This window comes from Uloborus diversus, chromosome 5 (genome assembly GCF_026930045.1).
Source record: "Uloborus diversus isolate 005 chromosome 5, Udiv.v.3.1, whole genome shotgun sequence".
NCBI classification, from domain to species: domain Eukaryota; kingdom Metazoa; phylum Arthropoda; class Arachnida; order Araneae; family Uloboridae; genus Uloborus; species Uloborus diversus.
In genome coordinates, this window is record NC_072735.1 from 75,715,030 (window position 1) to 75,741,637 (window position 26,608).

At 31.2% G+C, this 26,608-nt stretch overlaps 1 protein-coding gene across 1 annotated transcript in view; it reads left to right on the forward strand.

Moving 5' to 3' along the window:
* The window catches only part of LOC129222648 (nuclear receptor coactivator 3-like), a 126,495-nt gene that overhangs the window by 59,750 nt on the left and 40,137 nt on the right, over positions 1-26,608 (forward strand). Inside the window, exons 3-11 of the mRNA XM_054857178.1 lie at positions 11,534-11,641; positions 14,183-14,352; positions 14,768-14,865; positions 14,995-15,084; positions 19,473-19,560; positions 20,752-20,955; positions 22,219-22,342; positions 22,422-22,534; positions 25,944-26,088. Coding sequence (XP_054713153.1) covers positions 11,574-11,641; positions 14,183-14,352; positions 14,768-14,865; positions 14,995-15,084; positions 19,473-19,560; positions 20,752-20,955; positions 22,219-22,342; positions 22,422-22,534; positions 25,944-26,088 — 1,100 coding nt within the window. The 5' untranslated portion in view covers positions 11,534-11,573. The remainder of the gene's footprint in view (positions 1-11,533; positions 11,642-14,182; positions 14,353-14,767; positions 14,866-14,994; positions 15,085-19,472; positions 19,561-20,751; positions 20,956-22,218; positions 22,343-22,421; positions 22,535-25,943; positions 26,089-26,608) is intronic.

Consider the following 26,608-nt stretch of genomic DNA (forward strand, 5'->3'; position numbering starts at 1 on the left):
AGATTCCGTCATTTAATTTTTTCAGAGGGAGTGTTTTAAAGAGCTTTAACCTCTTTTTTGGGGAGGGCTCTCGGTCCTGAAGGGAGGGGGGAGGGCATCCCTGTAAAACGATTTGCAATTTGTATTTTGTAAATACCATGCACTTATAGTTACCAAAAATATTCCACACCCTTCTCATTCTGTAAGAAGAATGTTCAGTTGCTTCATTGTTCGCATTTTTCTAGAAAGAGCAGTGCAACGCCCTCTTGAAATTCTACACAACACACTAGCAAATTTAAATAATTATTGTTTTTAAAAATGTGAGATTAATCTACTTTTAATCAAATTATTGTTGGGTATCATGCAAATGATTTCCTTTTGAATTTCACAGAATGAATTAATTCCCCAGGAAAAAGAAAAAAAAACTCTTAAAATTCTTCATGCATCTCTGGTTCGTTAAAATTGTAAGTGTGAATTGAGATAACACACAAACTGATGATTAAAAAAAAAAAAAAAAACCTATATCGCTGTCAAAAAAAAATTTTTTTTTGAAAGGAGTTTAAATATTTCAACAATTTTATATTTTGTTTTTAAAAGTTGAGGCTCTTTGGGGAAAAAAACATAAGTTTATGTTCATAGAAACGATTAATAAATTCAGGAATATTTCTTAGAACACTCAACTTTTTGACAGTGAACAATGTAAATCTGAATAGTTTGTCGGAATATTCCGTCCTGAAAAAGTGCGCAGCGAAAAAGTGTCATCATCGGTTGTCGCGGCCAGTCACCTCTCCTCTCTTCTCTGCCGCACTTTGCTAGCACAGAGCACCTGTAAGAACCACGTGATCACTGCTACCGCGATGTGGCTCGCTGTGCGCAGTCGCAGCAGTCCTCCTGGCAGAAACGGCTCGCAACATACATTCCTGCATTGTTTTGCCTTTTAATCCATATTCGGAGAGGGGGTTATAATCCCAAAAATCTCTTCAAATGTTTATGTCCGACTCATGAAGGTTCGATCTGCACCCCAGAACAGCAGGAAATGCAGGAGTGCTCCGCTAGCCCGGATGTCGGATAGTGTTTTTTTTCCCTGTCGACTCTGTGTTTTTGTGATCCATTCTCGACTCTGCCCCGCTATAGTGCTGTGATATGGTGTTTTCGTGCTGCGCTGGGCCTCATCAGGTAGGTGTCGTTGCTATTATGACGATCGCCCTGCGTCTTATAGTGAATTTTAACTCTGTCCATCAGCTGACATTACATTTGTGTTTATTGAAAAAGCGGCGAAGCCGATTGGTGTAGGGGTATCGTCTGCGTACATGTAGATTCTCGCGCCAATGGCTCGTCCCCATGCGTGACGTAGACATTTCTCAGGTCAAATTCTGCGATGCTCATGTTAACCACTATTTTCATTGAATTTAACGTTGCTTGTGCCACTGGTTAAGATCCCGTTTTAACTATCATGTGCGCATTTGGTGCAACAGTAGCTTTATCTGGAATGGAAGTTATAGTCATCGTTGTGCAACTGAAGGGGTGTGACTAATATTATGCAATGTTTTGTTGACATTGTATTTTTAATATCATTGAAGCAACATCGCCAGTGATTAAGCTTATTCTAACCATTTTTAACTATATGTATTTTGTCTATCATCATTTGATCTATCTTAGAATAGCATCAGAAATATTTTTTCATTGTAATAATGAAGATACTTTCAACAATTGTAGTCTTGTTGATAAATGTCATGATTTCTGATCAGCAGTATAAGATGTTAGGTGATTGATTTTTTTTTTTTCATTTGTACTTTAAATTTCATGCATATGTTCATCTTGATCACTAAGTTTTAACATGCGCCATTGTTTTGTTCAATATTATTTATTTACTTGTTTATTTTTTTTTAAATAAAAGATATATGAACAATGATTTAGGAGCCGATAAGGTTTTTGTGTGTCACGATTTTCATTTCTGTGTAGCACTTGAATTTTCTTTTCCTCTCGTTCTCAATTGCAACTTTGGCACAGTGATTGACATTTGCAGATTTATCATGCTGCCGTTTTAAATAACACTCACCACATAGTTACTCTAAGAGGATCATAATATCTGTTTTCCAAACTCACTTTTTTCATAGCCTAAGAGCTCCTCAAAAATACTATGCGACAGACTCATAAACCAGTTATTCTGCCACCAATGAAAAAGTTTTTTTTTTTTAAAGGGGGGAGGGGGGTCCAACTTGTATATTCTAGGCGTACCAACTAATTTTGAACTAGAAATAGGTTAATTGCAATTCAAATTTTACGCACTTGTTTAAGCATAAAACAGTGATTTACTTTTTGTGAAACATGATATGAATTGTAATCTCTGCATATATAATGATATATATGACTATCTAAATTCATTGGGCATTTGGTAACACATTTGCCTTTGGTGGCCCATGACGATTCTATTCTTACGAATATCCCTGTGATAATATGCTGTATCTTATCTAATAGATCTGATTACAACTGCACAGTATTTTATAAGTAATTCATAAGCACTTTTTCAAAATTTACAAATTTCTCTTCATTTTCACAGATGTTCAAAATCTTTTTTTTTTGAAGACAAGTAATATTTATCCACAAGTCCTAAGAACTTTATTGCTCTCATTTGAAAAGTTAAATTTATCTTTATTGCCTAGTATCTAGATATTGAAAGCTCAGTGAAATGAGAATCCAAGATATTATTTCTTCACCAGTGCTGAAACTATCTTCGAATTCTACGCATATCCTTCTTGATTCATTCAAGTTTAGCATACGAAACACCAATCTTAGAAATGTTTTGTGACACATATACACAAAAGCTTAACTTTCTCTAACCATCTCTTCTACTCAAGTAGTTAGAATAGGGCCTACATACAAATGTATGGTAGACATTAAAAGGCTGGAAAATGAGCTATAACCTCACACAAGCAAATTGAGAAAGTAAACGAAAGACAAGAATTGCATTGCATACTAAACTGGTTTTTAAGAGTAATTATATTTAGTATCATATCTTATATTGATTGCCTTTTCATTTTATTTTTTTAAATAATTTGTTTAACTGCAACTAAACATTACAAAATATGTAAAAAAATATCAGTGATCAGAAATCCAGAGAACTCTCAAAACTGCAAATTATTTGGTTCCAAGCCATATTAAGCTCTTGTTTGAGTACTTTGATTATCTCTTTCAAAATATTTTGTTGTACCTGTATAATTTGAATAATTCATAATATCTAGTGATTATTGGTTATAAGGAGTTAGAGATGCAACAAATATTCGGCCGCGGCCGAATATTCGGCCTATTCGGCCTGTCAGCCGAATATTCGGCTTCGGCCGAATACCTAGTTTACTATTCGGGCCTTGGCCGAATACTTGAAAAAAAGCTTGTTTGTCACTTTTTCGTTGAAAAGTTTACATCTTTAAATTTGTATTCATCATGTTTGTTGAATATTTTCAATGAAGTCAGCCTCTAGCACATTGTCAGGTTCATTATCCAGTGCATTGTCATATTTAATGGTGGACATTAATGAATGGTTACTAAGATATATCTACAAAATTACCTCTGAAAAAACCACACAAAATAGTTTTCCCCTGACATATTAGGAAGGGTTGATACTTCTTATTAAAGTAATTATAATGTACTGATAAACCATACTTTAAGAATAACTTAAATAAAAAGACTCAAAAAACTTTTATTTTTCTTATTCTTTAAAATACAAAATTTCGTCCAGACATAAACTATTAAGATTCCTTTTACAACATTTTGAAAACCACCTTTGTAATGTCTGCAGTAGTATGATATGTCCAGGTTCAAACCAGATTTTTAATTAGCCGCAAGGGAAAAAAGGGACCTGAAGTCTAAAACTACTAGTAGGTACTTTGTATAATAGCTAAACTTAATACATAAAAATTAAAAAAGTCTTTTAATCCACTTTTATATACTAATCCAACTAAAACATTAAAAATATATATACAGTGTGACAATGCTATTTTTCAAGTAATAGATTATGAATGAGAAAAAAAAAGTAATTGTAAATAATAAATTTTCATTTTGAATAACATAGAGCAATTGGTTCATTAGCAGTAAATATTGCATATGCATAATCCTGATCCTGACACTGCAATAAGTTTTTTTTTTTTTTTTCAAAGATAATGAAGTTCTGTTTCATATTAAAATAGGATATGATTGTTTAAAAATTAGATTCAATTGTTTTAAACCAAATAATGAACATTTTTATAAAGCCTTCACAAGGGAAAAAGAAACATTGCATGATTATAGAGGGACAAAATCATTATTTTAAAAATAAAAATTTAAATCAAGGGACCAAGAATAGGTGTAATGGTCAATTGTGAATGTGATATTTACAAAATAAAGGAAATAAGACTTATCAAGTTTTAAAATACAACTAACTAAAGGATTCAGAAATTTTGGTATAAACCTATTTTGGGAAAAAATATCAATAAAAACAGAAGTACACTGATTTATAAACACCATATGAAAAATTACATTTCAGCTAAATAAAAAAAAATTATGATTGCAAAAGTGGAACTGTTTTCTTTGGATGTTTTAGAACAAACGAAAATAAAAAATTAAAAAATATTGCAAAAATATTCAGTGTCGTGAAACTTTACGAAATCTCAAAATGCATCATTATTTTAATTAGAAAGGCAGAGAGAAAAATAAAAATCATTTAGAGTACAAGTATTTCTAATCTAACCTAGTATTCTATCACTTAAAAATAGAATTTTTTGCACTAAACAAAAAAAAAGGGGGGGGGGGTGAAAACTGCCCCTCTTGGCATTAAGCAATAAACTATTAGTGTAGATTGGCTTCTTCAAAAATAATTGAATGGACACAATAACTAGAGATAGAGAAGTGGTTAAAATGATAAACATTAATATTACACAATTACTTAGAAAAAAGAAATGCGGGAAAAAAATGAATTGAAACTTGAAAAAAATAATTTTGGGGACTTGGGAACATATCATAATTTTATCATATGTTATCATAAAACAGTTACTTATTTTTATACGCACGCAAATTATGATGTAAGAACAATAATTTTTCAGCATTTTCAGGAGAAAGTCTATTTCTCTTTTTCTCATAAATGTTTCCAGCTTCTGAGAACAATCGTTCACTATAAACAGTGCTTCCTGGTGCTGAAAGGTATTTCCTGGTTAACTGAGATAGATTAGGATAAGCTTCAGTGTTTTGCGCTCACCATTTTAAGGGACAGTCAGTTCTTCGCAAAAGTGGTTGGGAAAGATATCGGTCAATTTCATTTTGAGTGGAGGTTTCTTCCGGGGCTTCACTTAGTGGTTGCGTTGCAATTTCATTGAAACACGCCCACAAAGAATTTTGTGCTTCAGATGTTGGAAGGAATGAACTTGAAATATTTTTCTCCAGTAATTCAGCTGGTTTAGTGCTGGTACTTTTCATAATAGCTATAAGTTTTGACTTAACTTCAGTGTCTTTTGCTTCAATTTTGTTGAAAAAAAATAATTTAAATCTCGGATCTAACACTGTAGCAATGCAGTAGTGTTCATTGTTTTGAATTGATGAAAATCTCTTCTCTAAACTTTGGTTAAGAGTATCCTTCATTGTACCAACTCCAGAAAAGTCGCTTAATTTATCCAAATATAATTTTAATGTTGTAAGTATTGGGATGACTTCAGAAATAAATGATTTTGATAGTGAAATTTGTTTTGTTATTTCTTCGAATGGTTTCAGAAGATGGAGCACCTTTTCCCAAAACTGTCCACTGATTTGAACTTAAGTTGCTTATATCCCCAAATTTAGAGGCATATAGAGAAACTGCGTTTTTTTGATCTAATAATCTTTCCAGCATGTAATATGTGCTGTTCCATCGAGTAGACAACGCTTTGTATTAGTTTTTTCTCAGGAACTTTTAACTCATTCGCTTGAATGCTTCTCAATCTTGAACATGCTAAGGGAGAATGACTAAAATGTTTAACAATCTTTTTTCCTTGAGCAATTAAATCGCTTATTGATCTTTGTGATGCTAACACCATCGCATACAGTCAAATGCAAGGAGTGTAAAAAGCAGGATTCATTTTTCAAGTTTGAAATACGTACTCCTTTCTTGATATTTGATCCTTCATCACGTAATACTATGTGGATTTTGTCATTCATTTTCCAATCGTCAACCACTGTTTTGACCATATCACAGATAGCTTCACCAGTATGGCTTCCCGGAAAATGCTTCGCTTCCAGGGCAGCGTGATGATAAATAAAATCCTTTGATATCCAGTGGGCAGTAAAGCTCATGAAACTTTCATTGCTGACAGAACTAGTCCAAATATCCGATGTTAGTGATATGAATTCTGCATCTGATATTAATGTTACAATTTTTTTTTTGCAATCTTCATAAAGAGAAGGAATAACTTTCTGTTTAAAATATTCCCGGCTGGGAATTTTATACTGTGGCTGAGCTTTTTTCATTAAATTAATGAAGCCTTCATCTTCGACAAAACTAAATGGTTGATTGTCGCATGCTATCATTTCCGCAATTAAAGTGTGCAGTTCTACTGATCGGTTGTCATTAATGTCCCATTTTTTTTTCTTTTCAAAAAGTGAATCAATGGTTTCTTGCTTCCTTTTTACGCCTTGACTTGTACTGGGTGTAGATGTAGATGGTATATTTGCTTCCACAACTGCATCACAAGTTTGGTTTTTGCTTTTTTTCATTATATTCTTCTGGATGCTTTTTAGCCAAATGGTTCATGTGGCCCAATGGTCCAAATGGTCCATGGGCCCAATGGTCCATGTGGCCAAGTGGTGGCCCAATGGTCCATGCTTGTAAGTTGCTTTTTTTCCAACTCCTCCTCTTGACAGAATACTTTTGCACAATTTACATCTTGCTTTTGTGCAATCATTTGGTATAGGTTCAAAAATGCTCCAAACAATACTTCTTTTATCGACAGAAAAATTCATTTTGCTTTCTTTGAATGCAGAACAGAATAAAATACTTGCTTAGAGCAACTAATATTACTGACCCTTATCAGTTAGAGCTATTCCACTCTTTTGAAAGGGGTTCTTATCAGTTAGAACTAGTCCACTCTTTTGAAAGGGGTTAGGGTAGTGACAGAACAACTATTGAGCCTATTGAAAGAACAGGTTTGTAAAGTAAAAAAAAATGTAATACCAGATTAAACCAAAACCTGGATCTGCACAGAGCTACTGCCTTCTTGCCATTTACAACCCTTATCAGTTAGAACCAGTCCATTAGTTAGAAGGGGTTAAGGGGGAAAGGATACAGAACAAGCTTTGGTAGGGAGTCAAAAGAACAGATTTTGAAAGTAAAAGAGGAATGTTGAAAAAGGAAGTTCTTATGAAAGGGAGGTAAAAAAGAAGCTTATTTGAATAGATTCTTTATTTTTTAGATTACCAGTTTAAAAAGAAAATTAAATAGGTTTACATAAGATTAATAGGATTGCTCTTAGTGCCTGCTATTAGTAATTATTCGGCCGAATATTGTTAAAGATAATACTAATGCTTTCAAAAAATAATTAATTCACTTCAAAACATTTTTTTTCTAGTGTGATATAGTATTTTAAGCTGTTTAATGCACACAAATGTGCTTTCAATACAAACTGTGCTTTGTTTTTAGACAAAAACAAGTTAACTATTCGGCGGCCGAATAGCCGAATATTCGGCCTTGACTATGGCCGAATATTCGGTATTCGGTATTCGGCCAAATTACTATTCGTTGCATCCCTATAAGGACCATATTGGCTTTGGAACCAATCTCACTAACGTATGAACATTGTTAAATTCATATCAATTAGGGTGAATACTAGATCTGCATAAATAAACATTAGTTAATATTTTTGATATAACTTCTAGCATGTGATCTGTCATTCTGTTTATATTTTGAATAAACTTGAAATTTATTTGTGCTTATGAGACTATGTGACAAGCTTTCACCATGCTGATCACAATAGGGCTGTTTCCATGGACAGTTTCGACCCCGGAAAAAACCTGCTTTTCACATATTCGGGTTATTTGCAGGGTTTATGTGGAATCTTTCTACTCCTGCCAAGGCTGGCAAGTTTCTGCCGGGACGGTTAAAACCACTGGTAGAAACCGGTTAAAACCGGCATGGCAAAAACCACTTTCTGCCACATTTTGGGCAGAAACTGGCAAAAACTCTCAAAATGACAAAAAAAAAAAAAAAAAAAAATATATATATATATATATATATATATATATATATTGACAGACAGTAAAAAATGCATGGAAAAAAGAATTAATTGTTAACCAAAGCGCAGTTGAATTTACAATATTATCACAATTCAGAATCAAATGTTACATTGTTTGGAACCTGCAGTTGCTTCTTGGAAAAGGTGGATCCAAAAATCTAAATAGTGTCTCAATTTAATATGCACGAATGAGAAACTTTAGAATATTCTTGCAACAGAAGAGCTAGCAGGTAATGCATCAAGGAACAAGCAATATTCATGAAACTTTCAAATTGTATATGTTTTTAAACTGGTCAATCATGAAGTAACTAGGGTAGTGGTAAAAATTCGACTGGAAAAAGGAGTTTCGAGAAGTAGGGCCAATTTGTTTTGCAAAGCTGTGATATTAGGTACAAAATCTAGATTAATATTGGGAAGTAAAATTTGACACTTTCTTCTCGAAACACATGACAATTTCAATCACAAGCAATTTAGATGAAGCTTATTTGCGAGCAAATTACAAACAGTAATGCCAGTTTAATTCTGTATGTCACTCCTCTATCCTAAGAACCCATATGATTTTTGTCCTTTCTTAGATTAATCCAAATGTTACAAGCATCAGCAATTGAAAAGTTCCCTTTCTGAACTAAATCAAGGGCACTAGCATAACATTTTATTTTTTACAATGATGAAATGAAGTTTAATTTTTTAGTTTAAACAAATACCATTTAGTAATTACTTTAGTTTTTTAAGACGATTTTAAGTTTTTGCCAGTTTTTGAAGGTTTTAACCGGTTATAACCAGTTTCTGCTGGCAGAAAGCCAACCCTGACTCCTGCTAGCTTCTGGAGTGAAAGCGGTGTTTTTACCCAGAATGAATTACGCGAAACAAGTTCGTCTACTAGCCGCTAAGGATGCTGAGTAAAAAACGCTTTCTCTGGTACAATGGGAGAACCTCCTTTTACATGGAAACGAGGAATTTTTCAATCGGTTTTCTGTGGAGCCAGATCAGGGATTTACCAGATCGAAACGCGACTAATGTTTCACTTATAAGTTTTTCAATGTCACATATTTCCTATGTGACCTACTTTTAGAAACTTTGATGCTTATTCAGGGTTTGTACGCTCCTTCAAAACTCCTCCAATACTCCTTCACTCAGGAAAATGTTTTGAAGGGCCCTTCAAACTCCTTCATTTTGGTTTTAACTCCTTCAAAACTCCTTCTTTTTTAGTTCAAGATTACATAATTTTTCTCTATGACAGTGACTTAAAGTACTTCAATTGACAACTTATTATTGTCACAAGGGCAAAGGTATAAGGACTATTTTGGTGTAGTAATTTCATATAACTATTTTTTTCATAAAGATGTGATTAACAAATTGAGCATAGAAGTAGTAAAAGTGGAAGGTGAAAATATTATTAGATGACTAAGACATTTCATAAATGAAGTAAAACATGCTTACATGGTGCTTGGCTATTTTTTCAAGTTTTATTATTATTGCTTTCTCTCCACCACACTCTCTACAGCAAAAGTCAGTTTGTCCAACTATTATTTAACTTTAAACATTTAAAAATACATAAGTACTGTACTAAGTGATTGCACTAAAAAAACAATTGTTTAGTAAATCGTAGTTGCGATTTTGTAAAACGGGTCATCCACCTCCATATGACAAGAGGTAGTAAGATGAAGTGAAGAGTGTAAGGTGACATTTTGTGACAAAGGGGGGTCAAATATGATGAAAAAAGGTGCAGCATCATTTAAGGACAGCCCATTAGTACTCCTTCAAAATCTCATTTTACTCCTTCAAAACTCCTTCATTTTATTTCTGAAATTGAGTATAAATCCTGTTGTTTTTCCAACAAAAATTTTAAGCTATGATGTTCAGTTTAATGGAATAGTGTGAATCTGAATGTTGTAAAAATTTCAAATTAACTTTCAACTGCAGGAAAAAGAAGAATCTTAATTAAGCACTAGCACAGTCAGAAATACTTTCTGGAGAGGGTTGTTTGATCAAAACAGCCTTTTAATATACATAAACTACTGTATTAGAATTTGCATTTATGTTAAAACCAACTTGCTGCACACTGTAATGAAGTAATATTACAGTTGCACAAGAAGAGACAGAAACTTTATTAAAACATCATATTACAGTCGAGTGTCCCGACTTACGCGAGGGATGCGTTCCAAGACTCCTCGCGTAAGTCGAGATTTCGTGTTGTAGAAAAATGAATTTATATGATTTTTTAGAAACATACCAAGTTCTTTTAGACTCTTATAAACACTCTTCAAACTGCTTTAAACCATTCCTCAACAATACACTGCGGTTTCTTACATAAAGAACCAAACTTTTACGGTACTTAAAAATAAAGTATCTGTTTTATTCAACATTAAATACTGTGAAGATGCACGAAATGAATGATTAATAGTAGGTAGGGAGACACATTAAATAAAACAGCATGGAACACACTGTATGTAGTAATAATAAAACTCTGCACTATAATAGTACTGTTCAGTAAATAAGATACAGTAATAATATTTATGAATTTTAAAAAAAAAGCAGATGGTGATGATTTATGCACCATGATCTATCTGATTGTCATTCCTATATAATTTTTAAATACATTTGCTTTGCTTTTTCTTTTATAACATTCCCATTTATGGCAATACCTCTCTTGCTGATTTAACCTTCAATACAAGAGCAGCTTCCATTTTATAATACTTACTTTGCTTAGACATTACTCTGCAAATTTCAACATTGAAACTAAGTTCTGAACTTTTATGGATATATTTTTCTTGATTTTAAACTGTACCTATGGAACATGGAAGTTTGTAATTGTCTTGATGCATTCAACGCATTTTTTAATTGCTCCAACACATAGAAAATCTTAAGCTTTTCTATATTTGCTGGAAACATCTCTTTTTCTTTCCATCTTCAAATTTTAGATAAAACAGCGCAACAAGGTGCCTTTACATTTTCTGAACTTTAATATTTAGAATGAAAAAAATAAATGAAAAATGCTTAATGGTTTCTTGATATACTAACAAAGCGCTGTGTTGGCAAGCACGGTGTGGGAACTTCCGCTGTCAGGGTTGCTAAAAAGGGATGCAAGTCCGTCCACGAAATCAATATTTAGTAGCCAATATATTAAGCTAAAACTAATTTCCGAAAATTTTCCTGTTGCGGGTAAGGAATTCGTGTTAGCTCTAAAATTCGTTACTGGCAAAAAAACTCGTATTATAGCCATTTCGCGTGAGACGAATCAAGTTGTAGTGGGAGTCGACTGTACTCTTATCTCATGTATTAGCATTATTTATTTTGTTATACTTATTTGTTTATTTATTTTTCAGGCCCAGCCAATGAAGTTATATTTTTGTGCTTCTACTTGAAATGAATGTATCTCCTATTGTCAACTTGGAAAGGATTGATGAGTCTAATTTTCAACTACCATTTCAGTTGTGAGTGAAGTATTGTTGTTTAGTAATTTGTATTAGATTTTAAAAGTTTTCCCCTTGCCCAATATTTATGCTATTGAGTTTCTTTCAAAGGATTTTTGAAAATAATAGGTTTTAAAGCAAGAGCTTCTCGCTGTTTATGATCTTCAAGTTCCATTATGCATTTTTATTTTCTATAAATATTCTTATCTGCATGTTTTCGTAGAGGGTCGATTCAAAATTGTAAAACAATATTAATATAATGTTACATACTTTCTTGACCTTGTATGTCGTTTTACCGAATAACTATAGAAAAAGATGCAAATGATTTTATTTTACATATAAATTTAAGTTCAAATTTAACTGTTAAATTTTAAAAATTTGTTCTTATGCGCGAATCAATTTCAAGTTTTTAAAAATACTGTTATATTATTTATTTTTTTGTTGTTAATTTTTTTTAATTCCAAATTTTAACAATTTAACTTTATTTATCAATCAAAAGCACTGATTTTTCTGCTGAAGATGAAATTAGCTTCTAGGCTTTGAACAAGAGTTGTAATTATTTTTAGATCAGATTTTTAAGGCATTCTTGGCCAGTGCTAGCTTTCATTTATTTTGTGCTGATAATTATTTAAGGTCCTTTTTTATTTTACCCGTTTATATGCCATTCTACCTATATGCTACTAAATAAAAAATTAAGGATTGTGTTTAGCAAACTTGTTGAGACTTGACCAGCAGTACTTTATTTTTAATTCTTAGGGGCTAAATGTTATTTTTTTTAATAAGGAAGTTATTCTAATTTCTAAGGAACATTAAAAAGATTTTTTAGGGACTCATGATGATGGGTTAATAGAAGTTTTTAGGTTGTCCTGTAAACTGATCTTTTTTAGAGAGACTTGAAAATATTTAAGAACTGTTGTCTTTAAGTCAAATGGGGATATGGGATTAATAATCTTGTTCTAATTTCCATGGTGGCCATTGTGGTGACAGTGAGGAATTGGACTTGTAACTGCTTGGGTTTGATGCCTGCCGGTCAAAGATTCTTTATCTACTCTGATCTTGACTGGTGCACATTAAATCTCTCCTGATCCCCATTCCAAACAAATATTTCTAGGGGATCTGAATCAAAAATCAGCCATCATCCGGGATTCTGAAATGTAAATAAAAAATGTAAAAGTCATAGCTTTCAAATTCCTGTAACTATCGCTTGAGATAATTTTTTGTGACTCACATGTTTCATGTTGCTATTTATTTTTTTCTTGAATTCAGTATTTTGGAAGTTCTTTTGTTATTGCTTGCTTTTTTATTTTTCTCTTCTACTGCTTACAGTCAATCTGTTTAGCGCAAAAAAAAAATAAATAAATAAATAAATAAATTACCATTATTCTTATGTTTCCTACACTACTTGTAATTGAAAAAAAAATGTTCTAATGGGAAAATTATATATTTTTTTTATTTTTAATTTAAAATAGGAGTTTCTTACTAGGAGAATAATTCTGTGAAACAATACAATCCAATATTAAAACGTCAGAGCTTGGAAAGTGAAAATGAAGTGCTTTTAATAATTTTACTTGTTCTAAAATCTTTGAAAATGCTTTTGAAATTCCTCAAATAGTGGTTCAATTTTATTTCTTATTAATTCTTTGTATGAATTATGAATTTTCTGAATTTCCAGGATGTTATTCTCTCATTACCAATTTTCTAAATCTCTACAGCATTTCTTTTAAAACAATATTTGCTATTGATAAGTTCTGTGCTGAATTTGTAGGTGGGTTGGGGGAGGGGGGGGGGGGGAGTAAGATAAAAATAAAAAGAATCTACGCACATAACTTAAAATTATCTGCAGGCATAGGAAAATCAATATACAGTGGATAAGCAAAATATTTAGTAAGAATGCCTTTTACTTTCAATCATGTATCCATAAAAGCAAAAGGAGAGCACTTTTTTTTAATTTTTTCTACTTTTTCCTAGTTTAATATTGATATTAATTCACAATGACCAGGTGATGCACATATCTACAGCAAATATATCTGCACAGCATCTAATGTAGCCGCACATGGTGTGCGTCTGTGCATCTACATTATCTAGCTATGATTATAAATACAATTAATTATAACATGTAATAAATATATTCATTCCTTACTTTGTTTAAATATATTGTATACATTTTAAAAGCATTTGAATGAACACATTTAGAAAAGTTGAAATGGGAAAATATTTTGTGGACGTATAATGTTGATATATGCAACTATTTTTTCACTCACCGTATTAGAAAATTAATGAAAATTGTGTTTTAATGCTACCTATGATGGGAGTTGAAACCCCCCATAACGGGACAAAAACTACCCTATGTGTTATTTTGATGTGTAAGCTATATTATTGTTAAGTTTCATAAAAATCCATTCAGTAATTTTTGCGTGAAAGAGTAACAACATCCATACAAACTTTCGCATGTATAATAGTATTAAGATTGTCCACTTATCTGACGATAAAGTCTACAAAATATAAGAAAAAAATTTTGATTAAATAAATTTAACCAATATACGTTTTTATTTCTCCCATCAGTACCAAGTGCCTTAATGAATTACAGCCCAGGGAGTCCATCACCGACTACCTAGATGAGCTAGCAGCTTATATTTCTGCTAGTGCCTCTGACATGTGTTCCCTCTCTGTCAACCCTGACAAGTGTGCCATACTGCAGGAAACAGTCAACCAAATCCGTCAAATTAAACTTGGTAAGCGTTAAAAATTTTACTTAGTACTAATGTTGAAAAGAATTTTAGGTTTGGCATTGGTCAAAATATTTGACAGTTCATGCTTTGAAGAAAAATCAAATATTGAAAAAAAGAAGAAATGTTGAAGGGTTTGAGTTTTAATTGTTCAAGTTTTTCATAAATATTAAATTAGTGAGAAAGTTGTAGCTTAATTCTTAATTTGTTGTAGGTATAAGTCCTCCTGGGGGTGTTTTGGGTAATTTTTTCTGGTTTGATTTTTTTGTTTATAAATATTGTATAATTTAATTCTCTTTTGATGCATTGTCGATCATTACATTTTGACTGTTAATCTGAACTTTAAAAAGAAATTCTTTACTTTATTTTTTTTCTTAGTTATTACTACATATTTAAAATATGTATATATATAATTTTTCAGAAGAGTGTGGTTCATGTGATGAGCTTCAAAAAAGTGAAGTATCCTCCAGTAAACCAAACTACGTTAACTCTGATGTTGTAGGTCCACTTTTACTTCACGTAAGTATGACTTTATTTAATAAGACAATCGTGATTTCTTTTTAAAATAGTTATGGTCTTTTTGTTTAATTCCTGTAAATGGTTATGCATAAAATAACAAATTTGATAAGTGTTTGTTCTTTTTTACAGGCATTAAACGGTTTCTTGTTTATGGTGAACACAGATGGCAAGATAGAATATGTAACAGCCAATGTGAAATCATTTCTAAAATATTCACAAGTATGTTATCATATATATTTTTATTAATTTCTGTTATTTAATTTAGGAATTTTTATTTTAATGAATGTTGTTTGCAATTTTCATGTGATGAATTGTATTTTTGTGTCCTATAAAATGTAGTGTAGTATTTATAGTGTAACAATGGATTTTTCACTTAAAATTTTTTTTAAATGCACCTTTTCTAGTTAAAAAAAAAGAGAAAGGGAGAAATAAATGGTGTTGAATTCTTAATCCTTTTTCTTCTTAACTTAAATTCATGTAAAAGTTGTCTAGATTTTCTTTTCACCTTGAAAATCTGAATAAATAGATGGTTCTGCTGTTAGGAGGCATAATTACCAATGTGTTTGATTTCGTCTGCTAGAAAAACAAGTCGTATTAGTTGTTTTAAGCTATATTTAGCACTAGTTATAATAGAGAACCATTAAATTTATTATTTTGTAGAAAAAAAAGATTTATTTATAATTATGAATGTCTTTTAAGTTAACAACTTCAATCTGCATTGTTACATGAATTAATCATTTATTTATTTATTTTTTTTCTTCTGAAAATTTATGTACATAAAAGCTACATAATAAAATAACAGTTACTAGCTTTTTCGAAACTGGGAAAATTGTAAAATGAATATGTTTTGCTTTTGATTTTTGCTCTGCAATACTCAGAATTTCCTCAAAACATAAATTATATTTTCAAAGTTATTTTATTAAAGTGTTTATTAATATGGTATATTTTGTGTGCTCTTTTATTTGCTCAATCAATACTAGTGTAGCATTTTTACTCATAGATGTACATTTTGCCCAGAATTTTAAACTTTGACTTGTTATATGTTTGAATATAAGGAACCATTATGTAGGACTCGACCGATGCATCGGCCTGGCCGATGCATCGGCGCCGATGGTTCAACAATTTAGCCATCGGCATCGGCATCGGCGGCCGATGCTAAATTTCAGGAAACATCGGCCCATCGGCCTTAAAAACATCGAAAAGCCGATGGAATTGGCCGATGTTTTTGAAAAAGGACATTTGATGTTTTACCTTTTAATACAAAGTAAATGTTGTTTTCATATAAAATTGTTTACTAAATTTCAGTATGAATTTCTATTTTAGTCACCCCTGAAAGAATTTTTAATACTGCATTCAGGTACCAAACAAGTTAATTATTGCGTTGTTTCTTGCTGCTGGATGTATCTCTCATAAGTCATAACTCCAAAATGATAAACTGTAGAAGGATAAGTTTTCGCATGTGGGGTGTGCGTACGTTCCAGTTGTGCACTTCCCTTTTTGTTTTCGATCGGGTGTTCTGAAAAGCCTGTTTACTCATTTTTTGTGGCTATTAATTACTTAGTTAAATGCAAAACTAATATAGCGTCTCAGACTGATGATCATTTGGTGATATATTGCCGAATTGGAGACTATGGAAACAAATATGAGATGGCGAAATCGGTTTTTGTGTAATTTTGTTAGATTCCCGTTGAGCCGACGGTAATTTTTAATTTTTCGATATTTGTAATATAAATCACAGTAATGCAGTCTTTTCTGTATTGCTTCGGCGCAGTTACAAGTTTGGGGCCCGTCGAAATACATTTTGGGGCCCTATTTCTCTAGCACAGAAGTTGTAAAACATTTATCATTTGCATTTTTGTAACTCCTACGGTGCCCCTATGGTTATGGGGCCTCTCGTGCAATTGCAACATTTGCTATATTTTAAATCCGCCACTGCACGTCAAAACAAACTTGGGTGCAAGTTTTGAAAGGGTTTATCCTCAATGTTTATAATTATTTTGAATTCTATTTTTTACGACTATTTTTTGAATTTCCGAGAACACTTACGTGCCCCTCCTCCCACTCCCACAATTTCTGAAATTAAACTCTAGTTGTACTTCCGAGTTGTTTAAAACTAACACCATTCATAAAACTAGAGTTTTTTTTTTTTTTTTTTTCAAACTTTATCTATTGTTTAGAAAGAATTTAGAGCATTAATGTAAGAAATTGATTAAAGACGTTTTGAATGGTGATATAATTCGGAAATCGAAGGGACTTTTGAATTTTTTCTTCGGAAGTGCTGAAATAGATTCAGAAACTCTTCCGAGGCGTTGATTTTAGCGGTTCTGTACTAAAAAAATTAGGCCGAGGTTGGGGCCGAAGTGTGAGTTACTGTAAAATCAGAGGGTGACCCCCCCCCCCATTTTGTAATGCGCCATCTTTTTTGTATCATTAATAGCGATCGATTTTTTTCCTGTTGTAAGTAACTATTTTTATGTATTTATATAAAATCAATGAATAAGTTATTTTCGTTTTTTATAGAAAAGTTTCAAGGATTTTCTATTATGCAATTTTTTAAATTTCATAAAAATATTGTTGAATTGAACAATTTAATTTGAACTTGTTTGTAAAGCTTCATAAAAGATTAAATAATCAAATTGTTAAATATTATGTGTGCCAACATCAGATCAAGTAGTATATGTATTCAGTTATTGACTTGGTGTAAATATTGAGTTTGTTTATTGTAGCTGCGTTTTAAGAGCCTCGCTCTTTTCATGGCTATTTTTTTTTTCTAGCAAAATTTATGTCACTTTTTTAGTTTTTTGAAAAATGCAAAATTTTCTATTCATAAATTTTAAATAAGTATAAAAATATTCCTATTATGGTTTAGTATTGTAATTTATCTGTTACCTTTTTTGTTTAATTTGATGACTAAAAAATGTCTACGTGCAATCTTTCCAATTTAATTGCGTAATTTGTTAACGGTTTCACAGTTTTATTCTTAATTTTTTTTGAATGATTTAACAACATAATTTAATGTTTTTTAACTATGTTTAGTGTACCTAATTCTATACATCATTACAATATTACTGAAATCTTAGTTATATGTTCAATTAAAAAAAAAAACAAATCAATTCGTTATTAAACAGTCTCTTTGTTTTTTTTTCCCTTTTTTCTTTCTTTTTTTTTGACTGTTGTTCTTTCTCTTTCATCATACAGCAGTCAAAAAAGGAGAAGCATAACTACACCCTATACAGATTGTACGTAGTACGATCCAAAAGTTCGGGGACAAGCTGTATAAAACCTTACCTAGAATAGTTCACATTACAGAAGCACATCCACCTTCAAAAGGTTACCTTGAGGGACTATGTACTTCTGCCAGTGTTCATATAACTTTTGGAAACTCTCCTGGAAGCAATTTTTCGCTACCTTCTATGATGCAGCTTTATCTTCTCCTGACGGAAGAAAGCGGCGTCCATGCAAATGGTTTTTTTTTGCTGAGAACAGGCAAAAGTCACACGGAGCTAAGTCCGACGAAACGTTATGTTAATTGTTTGTCATATCAGAGTACTGACCAATCGAACAGTGCATCCTCAGCATGAAAGTCGCCTTCTTTCCCACGTTGAAGTTAAAGCAGCAGCGCAAGAGGCCTTACAGGAGGTTGCGAAAAATATCTTCCAGGAGTATTTCTAAAAGCTATACTAACGTTGGCAGAAGTGCATAGTCGTCCAAGGTGACTGTTTTGTAGATGGATGTGCTTCGGTAATGTGAACTATTCAGGGTAAGGTTTTATACAACTTGTCCTCTAACTTTTAGATCATACTACGTACGTATGAGTTTTCAACTTATTATTTCATAACGTTTTTGAGTGACGTAAGTTTACGCGTATGAAGACATCACAAGAGAATTTGCGATAATTAGCTGAGGAGGCGTTCAAAATGGATATTTCAGTCATCTACATGTTCTTTGGTACATATGCATGTACAGATGTGCCGAAAAAACTTATGAAGTTTAAATTGGGTGATCGTAAAATAGAAATTTAGGTCAAAATCTGATTTTTTTTTGTGATTACAATTCCTTATACGTAGAAAGGAAGCAAAGTGAAATGAATCAATGATCCTTTAAATCCCTGACAATTTTATCAATTTATTTCTGTTTGATTTTTTTTTTTTTGCCATCGGCCAACGGCATCGGCCATCGGCAATCGGCCATTTGGAGGAAAACAATCGGCCATCGGCCATCTTTGAACAATCGGCCAACAATCGGCATCGGCCCATCGGCCAAAAAATGCCATCGGTCGAGCCCTACCATTATGTATAGTAATATGAATGTATAAACTTTCTGAAAAAAGTTTTGTTCTTATAAAATGAGTTGTGCGTGTTGTGGGCATGAGTGTGCGGTTAGGCCCATATGCATACTAATTGTTACTTTTTAAAAATAAGAAATTTTTTGAGAAAGTTGATACTTCATATAATGAGATATGATGGTTCTTTACATTCTAATATATGAGAGTTAAAGCAAAAGATTAAAATTCTGCAGGTAAAGTGCAAATATATGCGTAAAAATGAATAAACATTTTGACCATATTGTTTTATATTAGAGTTAAATTATACTTGTTTGCATTTTAGGAAAACCTCATTGATAAAAGTATTTATAATATCATTCATGTTGGAGACCACGCCCGATTTAGCAGTAACTTATTGCCTATGTCCATAGGTAAATATATTCTTCTTTTTAATTTTCATTAACTAAATTTTGTGAAGGAAATTGTTACGGATGTCAGATGAAATGATTGAAAGTGTTCTTTTATGCCTTTGCATCAAAATAGAAGAAGAGGAAAAAAAGAGATATAAAACACAAAATTATTTTAATCTTCAGTTAATGCAAAAACCAAGTGCCAAAGTTGGCGACTGTTTACTGTTTTTACTTTTTAGCAAAGGTAGGTTATTTCTCCATTAACTCGTATTAGTTGCAGAATGTCTGCTACAACCTGTTGTGTCAGGTTTATGAATACATTTTTAATCCTGAAATTTGTACCTTTTAGTGTATAAATCTTATTATGATTCTTTGTAAAGATAGGGCTGTTTAAAGTGTTTTCACTTCTTTAGTTCAATATCAACTATCCTGAACTTTAATATGTGTCAGTTAATATTTTCCCTTCTCATATATTTTTTCCCCCTACTAAAAGCCCTCATTTGACCACCATTGAAACAAACTGAATAAATGTTTCAATTCTCTGGATCATGTGCAAGAATAATTATTTCTAATAAAATTTTTTCATTATTGCCGACTTATATTTTTGACTTTTATAGTAGGGGTAATGATTGGACTAAAATTTTAAAACTACTTTTTGATTTTTCTCAGGGTTATCACCGTTTCATAAAATTAATCGAGTTGAAGTTTACGTTACTTAGGTTCCATTATTTTGTTTCTTTGAAAATGAACAATTTCTGTATAGTTTCAGTAATCTTCATTTACTGAGATATTTTGAATGCTTCTTATTAATTACAAATATGTTTAGTAATACCTTGTAATGAAAAGTACCTTGCTTGTTATTACAAGCGTTATTGATTTTATTAATTTATTTGCCTGTCCAGTTGCATTTGTTTTTTTATATTAAGTGTTACAAATGATACTTGCATGAATAATTTTTTTTTTTTATTATTTGAAAAAAGTGTATTAAGCCCTTCAGCAGCAACCTGTTATATGTTGATGGAAGTATTTCAAATAACCTCAAATTAGTTGCTTTGATATTTGCTAAGATTTTCAAAAGCAAAAAGATTTCAAGTTGCCATGTTAGCCAATTGAAATTAATGTATGTTTTCTAGATTTTAAAATACTACAGTCACTCTGCTGCATTTTTTAAATGATAAAATTTAATCATGATATAATTATCTGAACTTTCAGGTAATGGGTTTGGCTGGTCTGAACCAAACGCATCAGTTCGAAAAAATTCCTTCAATTGCCGCTTCCTGATCAAACCTCCTGAAGATCAGGAAGAAACTATGGAAGAGAAGCAAACTCGTGTATCTCAGTATGAAAACATGCAAATCTCAGCACTGCTAGTTCCATATGGGAGAGAAAAGAATGAAAACAATGACATTGACTCTGGTAAAATACTTAGATGTTTTAGTTTTTCCTTACTAATGTTATCTTAATTTATTTTTGTTAAATATTAAACAAAATGAAATCAAAGCTAGAAGCTGTTGTTGATAACCACGCATCAATTATTATTACCCTAATTGTTATTTATGAAACCTATGAAACATATTTAATTATGTTCAATTTTGCACCATACATCACACAACTTATAGCATTAAATAATGAATAAATTACAGTACTTTGTGGACACACTGTCTTTGTTTCATATAAGTGCAAATAATTTTAAAACTACACAGAAAAGCCAACCACCTTAGACCTGTTTATGAGAAAAAAGAAAACTTCACAACAAACAAACAAATCCACTTCAAACAAACTTCCACTTGAAAAGAAATCAGTACCACTTCTTTTTAGGGTTCCTTTGTATATTGGCTTTTTGTAGTCCTTAACAAAGAATAACATTTAGTTGTACCAACCTCTTTTGAACAATTGATGCCAAAAATCAGTTGTTACCCATTCCTATCAGAGTTGATTGTTGAACAATGCTCAATGATTGATTTCCAGATCTATCCTGACTGAAGATAGTTTAAAAATGGTAGGATTTTTTTTAATTTTTAAATTAGTGGAGAGTTAATTGGAATGGGATACCTGTATTTATGACAAAATAAAATGATGAAATATTTCTAGTTTGGGGGGTCCTGCTAGACATAGCAGCTTTACTCTTATTTGGTTCTAATCTGCTACAGCTACTGAGCTAGCTAGAAATGTTTTTTTGTCACATTTTATTTCAGTATGAGTACAACTCCTATTCCTCCCAACTCTCTAAATGTTTAAAAGTTTCTTAAAGATTTAATTGCAATTTAGATGTTTTAAAGCTGTAATATCAAATATTGTCTTTAACATTTGCAAGATCTTTCAATGTATATTCCTTGTTACAGTAAAAGTCAAAAAAGTTTTTAAAAAATAATATGGCAAGTATAATAATGACTTTATAAATAAAAATCACAATTGTTGCCTAATCAGGTTTGGGTTGCTGTACATTGTAAAATAAAGAAAAGCATCAATTTTATAAAGCTTAATTTCCTTGATCATTGTGTTCAAGTTGGTCAGTGTTTTTAAAAATCCAGTCAATATTTAGTCGGTAAAATCAGAATTGCAAGCCTTCTAACTAGTTTTTATCCATGTAAACTTTAAAGAAAATGTAGATAACTGCTAATAAATTGTTTTATGTTTGTAACATGTTTCAAATTTTATGTTTCTTCTTTGCTTCTCCAGACATTCAGAATCATCTAGTTTGTGTAGCCAGACGCATCCCTCAGAGTGAAAAAAGCAATTTCACTGTAGAGCAATTCCAAACACGATTAGATTTTCGAGGCAAAATAATCTCAGTGGATACCAGGTAATTTCTCATCTTAATATGTGCTTTTAACCTTGATTGAATGATAATTTTGATATCTAATATTATATTTATTTTTCAGTTGCGTATCTGCATCATACAGTCAGTACATAAATAAAGATCTTGCAGGGAGAAGAATTCAAGATATATGTTATCATGAAGACTTTCCTAAGCTTAATCAACACTTAAAAGAAAGTTAGTATGACTCACATTTTACAAAAGTTTTAAGTTGCCTAAATTTTATTTATAGTACATCTTTGTGTTTCCAGAAACTTAAATTTTTTTTTTAAAGTTCACATTAATAATTTTAAATTTTGATAGTAAAATAGTTACTCACTATGCTAAACATTGTCTCTTTACTTTTATTTAATGTAAAGCTCCATGCTTAGATGGTACAATAAATTACAATAATCCCACATGACTTTATGCAAATGCTATGCTTGTTTGACACTGAAGTTGCCTGTAAATAATTCCATGTAATTTTGTTACAACATACAGAGGTGTGAAAATTATTAGAATAATTGAAATTCATAGTAAAGTCTTGTTATATCAAAGAAATAATACTTTACTTTTAAAATATTGATGCATTGAATATTGAGGGGGCATCATTTTATTTTTTATTAAATAATCAATCCGTTTTGGCATTGTTTCCATAGGTTTTTGGCAATTAATTTGTATTTCCTCGTCATGGTGCCAAATTTGAATGAGATTTTCAGTGGGACAATTTTTGTTTGTGAGGTTTTATTTCTTTAATTTTTTCTTTACAATGGTTCAAACATTCTCTACTGGCCTCACATGTGGACTGTATCCATGCCATGGAGGTGTTTTTATATTTTTTTTTCATTCAAAATTTTGGTCACATATAAAGCTTTGAGACACAGAACTCCATCATGCATGAACATGAAGTCTAAATCAGGAAACCAAACTTTTAACTATAAAACCTTTGTTCAAGCACTTTTTTATGCTGATATTGGATCTTCATTCCTTCTATAAAGCTTACACATCCAGCACCCTGAGCGGAAATTACGCTCCAGTTCATAACTGGGGTGGAGTGTTAAACCGTTTGTGCAATGTAACTCGGGAAAATACTTTATTGGTACTTCTCCTGAATACTGATGGCTTTCTTTAGGTATTTTAAGCATTAATTTATCAGAAAACTATACCTAAAAGGAAAAAAACCGCTTTAGTGCATGTAATTTGTTGGGAAATATTCTCATAAAGAAAGTTTTACCCATATTTATAAGCAATTCTGAATCTTTAGTTGGTATGCAATAAATTTAATTTTAGGAAAAAACTGAACAACTAGAATTTAAATGAATATTTAAAGGAAAATTAATATTGTTTCAACTACTTACAAATATTTTATGCACAATTTTTGCCCAAACAAGTCTCTTTTCCATAGCAAATTTGATTTTAGCTCTCTTTGCGAGAACAACGAGCACCGAGCTCAACTGAGATGAGCTTTCTATGAATAGAAGAATCACATACATTTACTCCTTATGCTTATAGAGAGATTTTTAGTTTATGATCAGTTATTTGTCTGTTAGTTTTGGCAATATGAATCAATTTCCTTTCTGTTTTTGCAATAAATTTACTTTTCTACTGTATTTCTTACTCTGGAATTTATGTATTTACATTTGAAATTCAAAGATATTTTTACTTTACACACATATGCTTGACAATTTTTTAGTTTTTTAGCGCTTTCTTGTTGTGTATCTTGAATTTCTTGGATGAGACACTTTTTTGTAGCTAGTGTTCTAGGAAAAATATCGCTTGCTTCACTCATGATTAAGCAATAATTTTTTAACAAAAGAAAAAAAAAGCTGTCCATTATAAACTAATTAAAACTGTGAAACGAATTGCATCAAGAATAAAATAATGCTGATGCCAACCAACCCAAGGAAAGAATATAAAATACTAGCAGAGTAAGATGACAGTTTTTTAATTTTAATTAAAATTTGATTGTTAACCAAACATATTCTTTATGCAATGCAAACAATTTCATTACTTCAGATTAAATGTTTCTCTATTTCAAAAATGCCAACATTTAACAAAGGAATTTACACAAAACTACTCTAAAGGAGTGAGAAAATGATTGGAATGACAAAACAGATTATCCTTCATGGATTATTACAAGTATCTACAAAATTATTCAAAAACAAATGAAGAAATCAAAATTATTCTAATAATTTTTACACCTCTGTATATTGTTATATATCTTAGCAAATGGCAATTTTGCACATTTAAAGATCTGTTTAACCTATTATTAGCCTTATTATTTGAATTTTTGATTCACCGAATTGTCTTTGTTCACTGTACCAGAAAGTTGTTTAACGGCGTTCCTTATTTTTTAGAAAGTTATGAGTTAGTTATTTATATATCCAAGTCTATACCCTCTGTCATGTCAATGTTGAATCAATTGTATATCTAGTACTCATAATGTATAATCTGAAGTTTACTTTATTCTGAAGGTAAAAAAAAGCTCAGCTATATTTAAAAAAAAAAAAAAAAACTTGTATATGTATATTTTTATTAATGTTACAAAATGGGCCTTAGGTTACCATTATAGCTACATGTTATTATGACATTACTTTATTTATGTTTCAATGTAAATGTATCCTAGAAAACTCCTGCTTTATATTAAATTGTACAAATACAAAAGAGAAAAAAAAAGAACTAGCTTCAGACTCAGGGTCTAACTGGGCTGGTTCTTATGTGTCAACCAAGTAATGATGATTAAGTTGCCGTCTTGAATTTATTCACTTTACAGCTTCATGGAAAGCTATTACAAGCATACTGAACTAGTAATTTTGGTCCAATTTAAAGATCTGCTTGATATTTAAAAATTTTGTAACATTGCCATCTGGTTATGTAGCCTCTGCAAAAGTTAAAGCTATTAACATCATTCATTCTGATAACATTAAGCAAATAAATTATGTGCTTCAACTCTCAACTGCTCATGATTGAACATAGTTAATTCTTTAAATCTGAAAATTTCATTGTACTGTTAGTTGTCATGTAGACCTTGCAAATGTAATACAATTTCTAGTACTTCTTGTCTTTTATATATTAATATTTGCTTGGAACTAGTATAATCTTCTGATGACATTCTAAAACAATTCAATAAATTAAATATTATTGCATGGCAACCAACTTTTAAAACTCTGAGAGTGTTCTGGTGTTGTTAAAAAATGAAAATTTTCATTAATAATTTAATGAAAAAAATCTAACTTTATAGAATATGTCTGTATGTGTATTTTCTAAAAACATAGTACTTCAGTATGTGTTTATCAAGAACTGGAGTGCACAGCATCAAATTTGAGTCTTGCTCTTACCCCATCTTTGAGACAAACATTTTAATTTTGTAATTTTTAGCCATTAAGATTTCTGTTAGCACTTAATGCTAGGCAATGCTTATGAATATTTTCTTTAAATTTTGATTTTTTCTTAACTCACAGTAAAAGTCAGAAAAGGAAATATTCATTTTGTAAAAGTTGTTGGATTAAAGAAAAAAAACAATTATTTAAACACTTAATATCATTGTCAAATTTGAACTATTTTTCTTTTTTTCAAAATTTATATGTTATTATTTTTTTTTCTTTAGCCCTCCAGCAAGGGAGCAACACCAGTGGCATTTATAGATTACGATTAGCTCACGAGAAAATTCTATACGTACAGAGCAAAAGTAAACGTTACAGCCCTATGGCTAGTGACCAAGAAATTATTATTTCAAACCACTCTATTATAAGGTAATGTACATCAACATTTCTTTTACGGTATGCTTCTCAGAATTTTGCATTCAAGTCTGCATTCCTTCACTTATGGGTTTTTACAAAAAATTCTGGTCATTGGGTCAAACATTTTATTTAATCTTTCCATTGTTTTCCCTTTTTGGTTATTTTAAATGTAAAAACTTGTTTGAAAACAAGCTCCTAATTTACTTTCTTAGCAGTACAAAATTTCATTTAATTAGTGCTAAAGTTATTCTCAACACTGTTTCAAACATTAGAAAAGTAAAAGATAAATTAAAAGTATTAGATGTAACTCAAAGATCAAGAACTAAGTATGGATGACTATAGATTTGGCTACTGCATTCTATAGAAAGTTAATCAATTGATCTGTCAACAGTAGTTCATCTTCATCAATCATTACATCAATCGAAACAAATGCTTGGCAGAAATAGTATGATACAGCAACATAGTCTTTGAAAATGTTTGACTTTGATGCTTTGCAGCAAGATCTTCAATTTTACTTATAGGTTCACCTCCC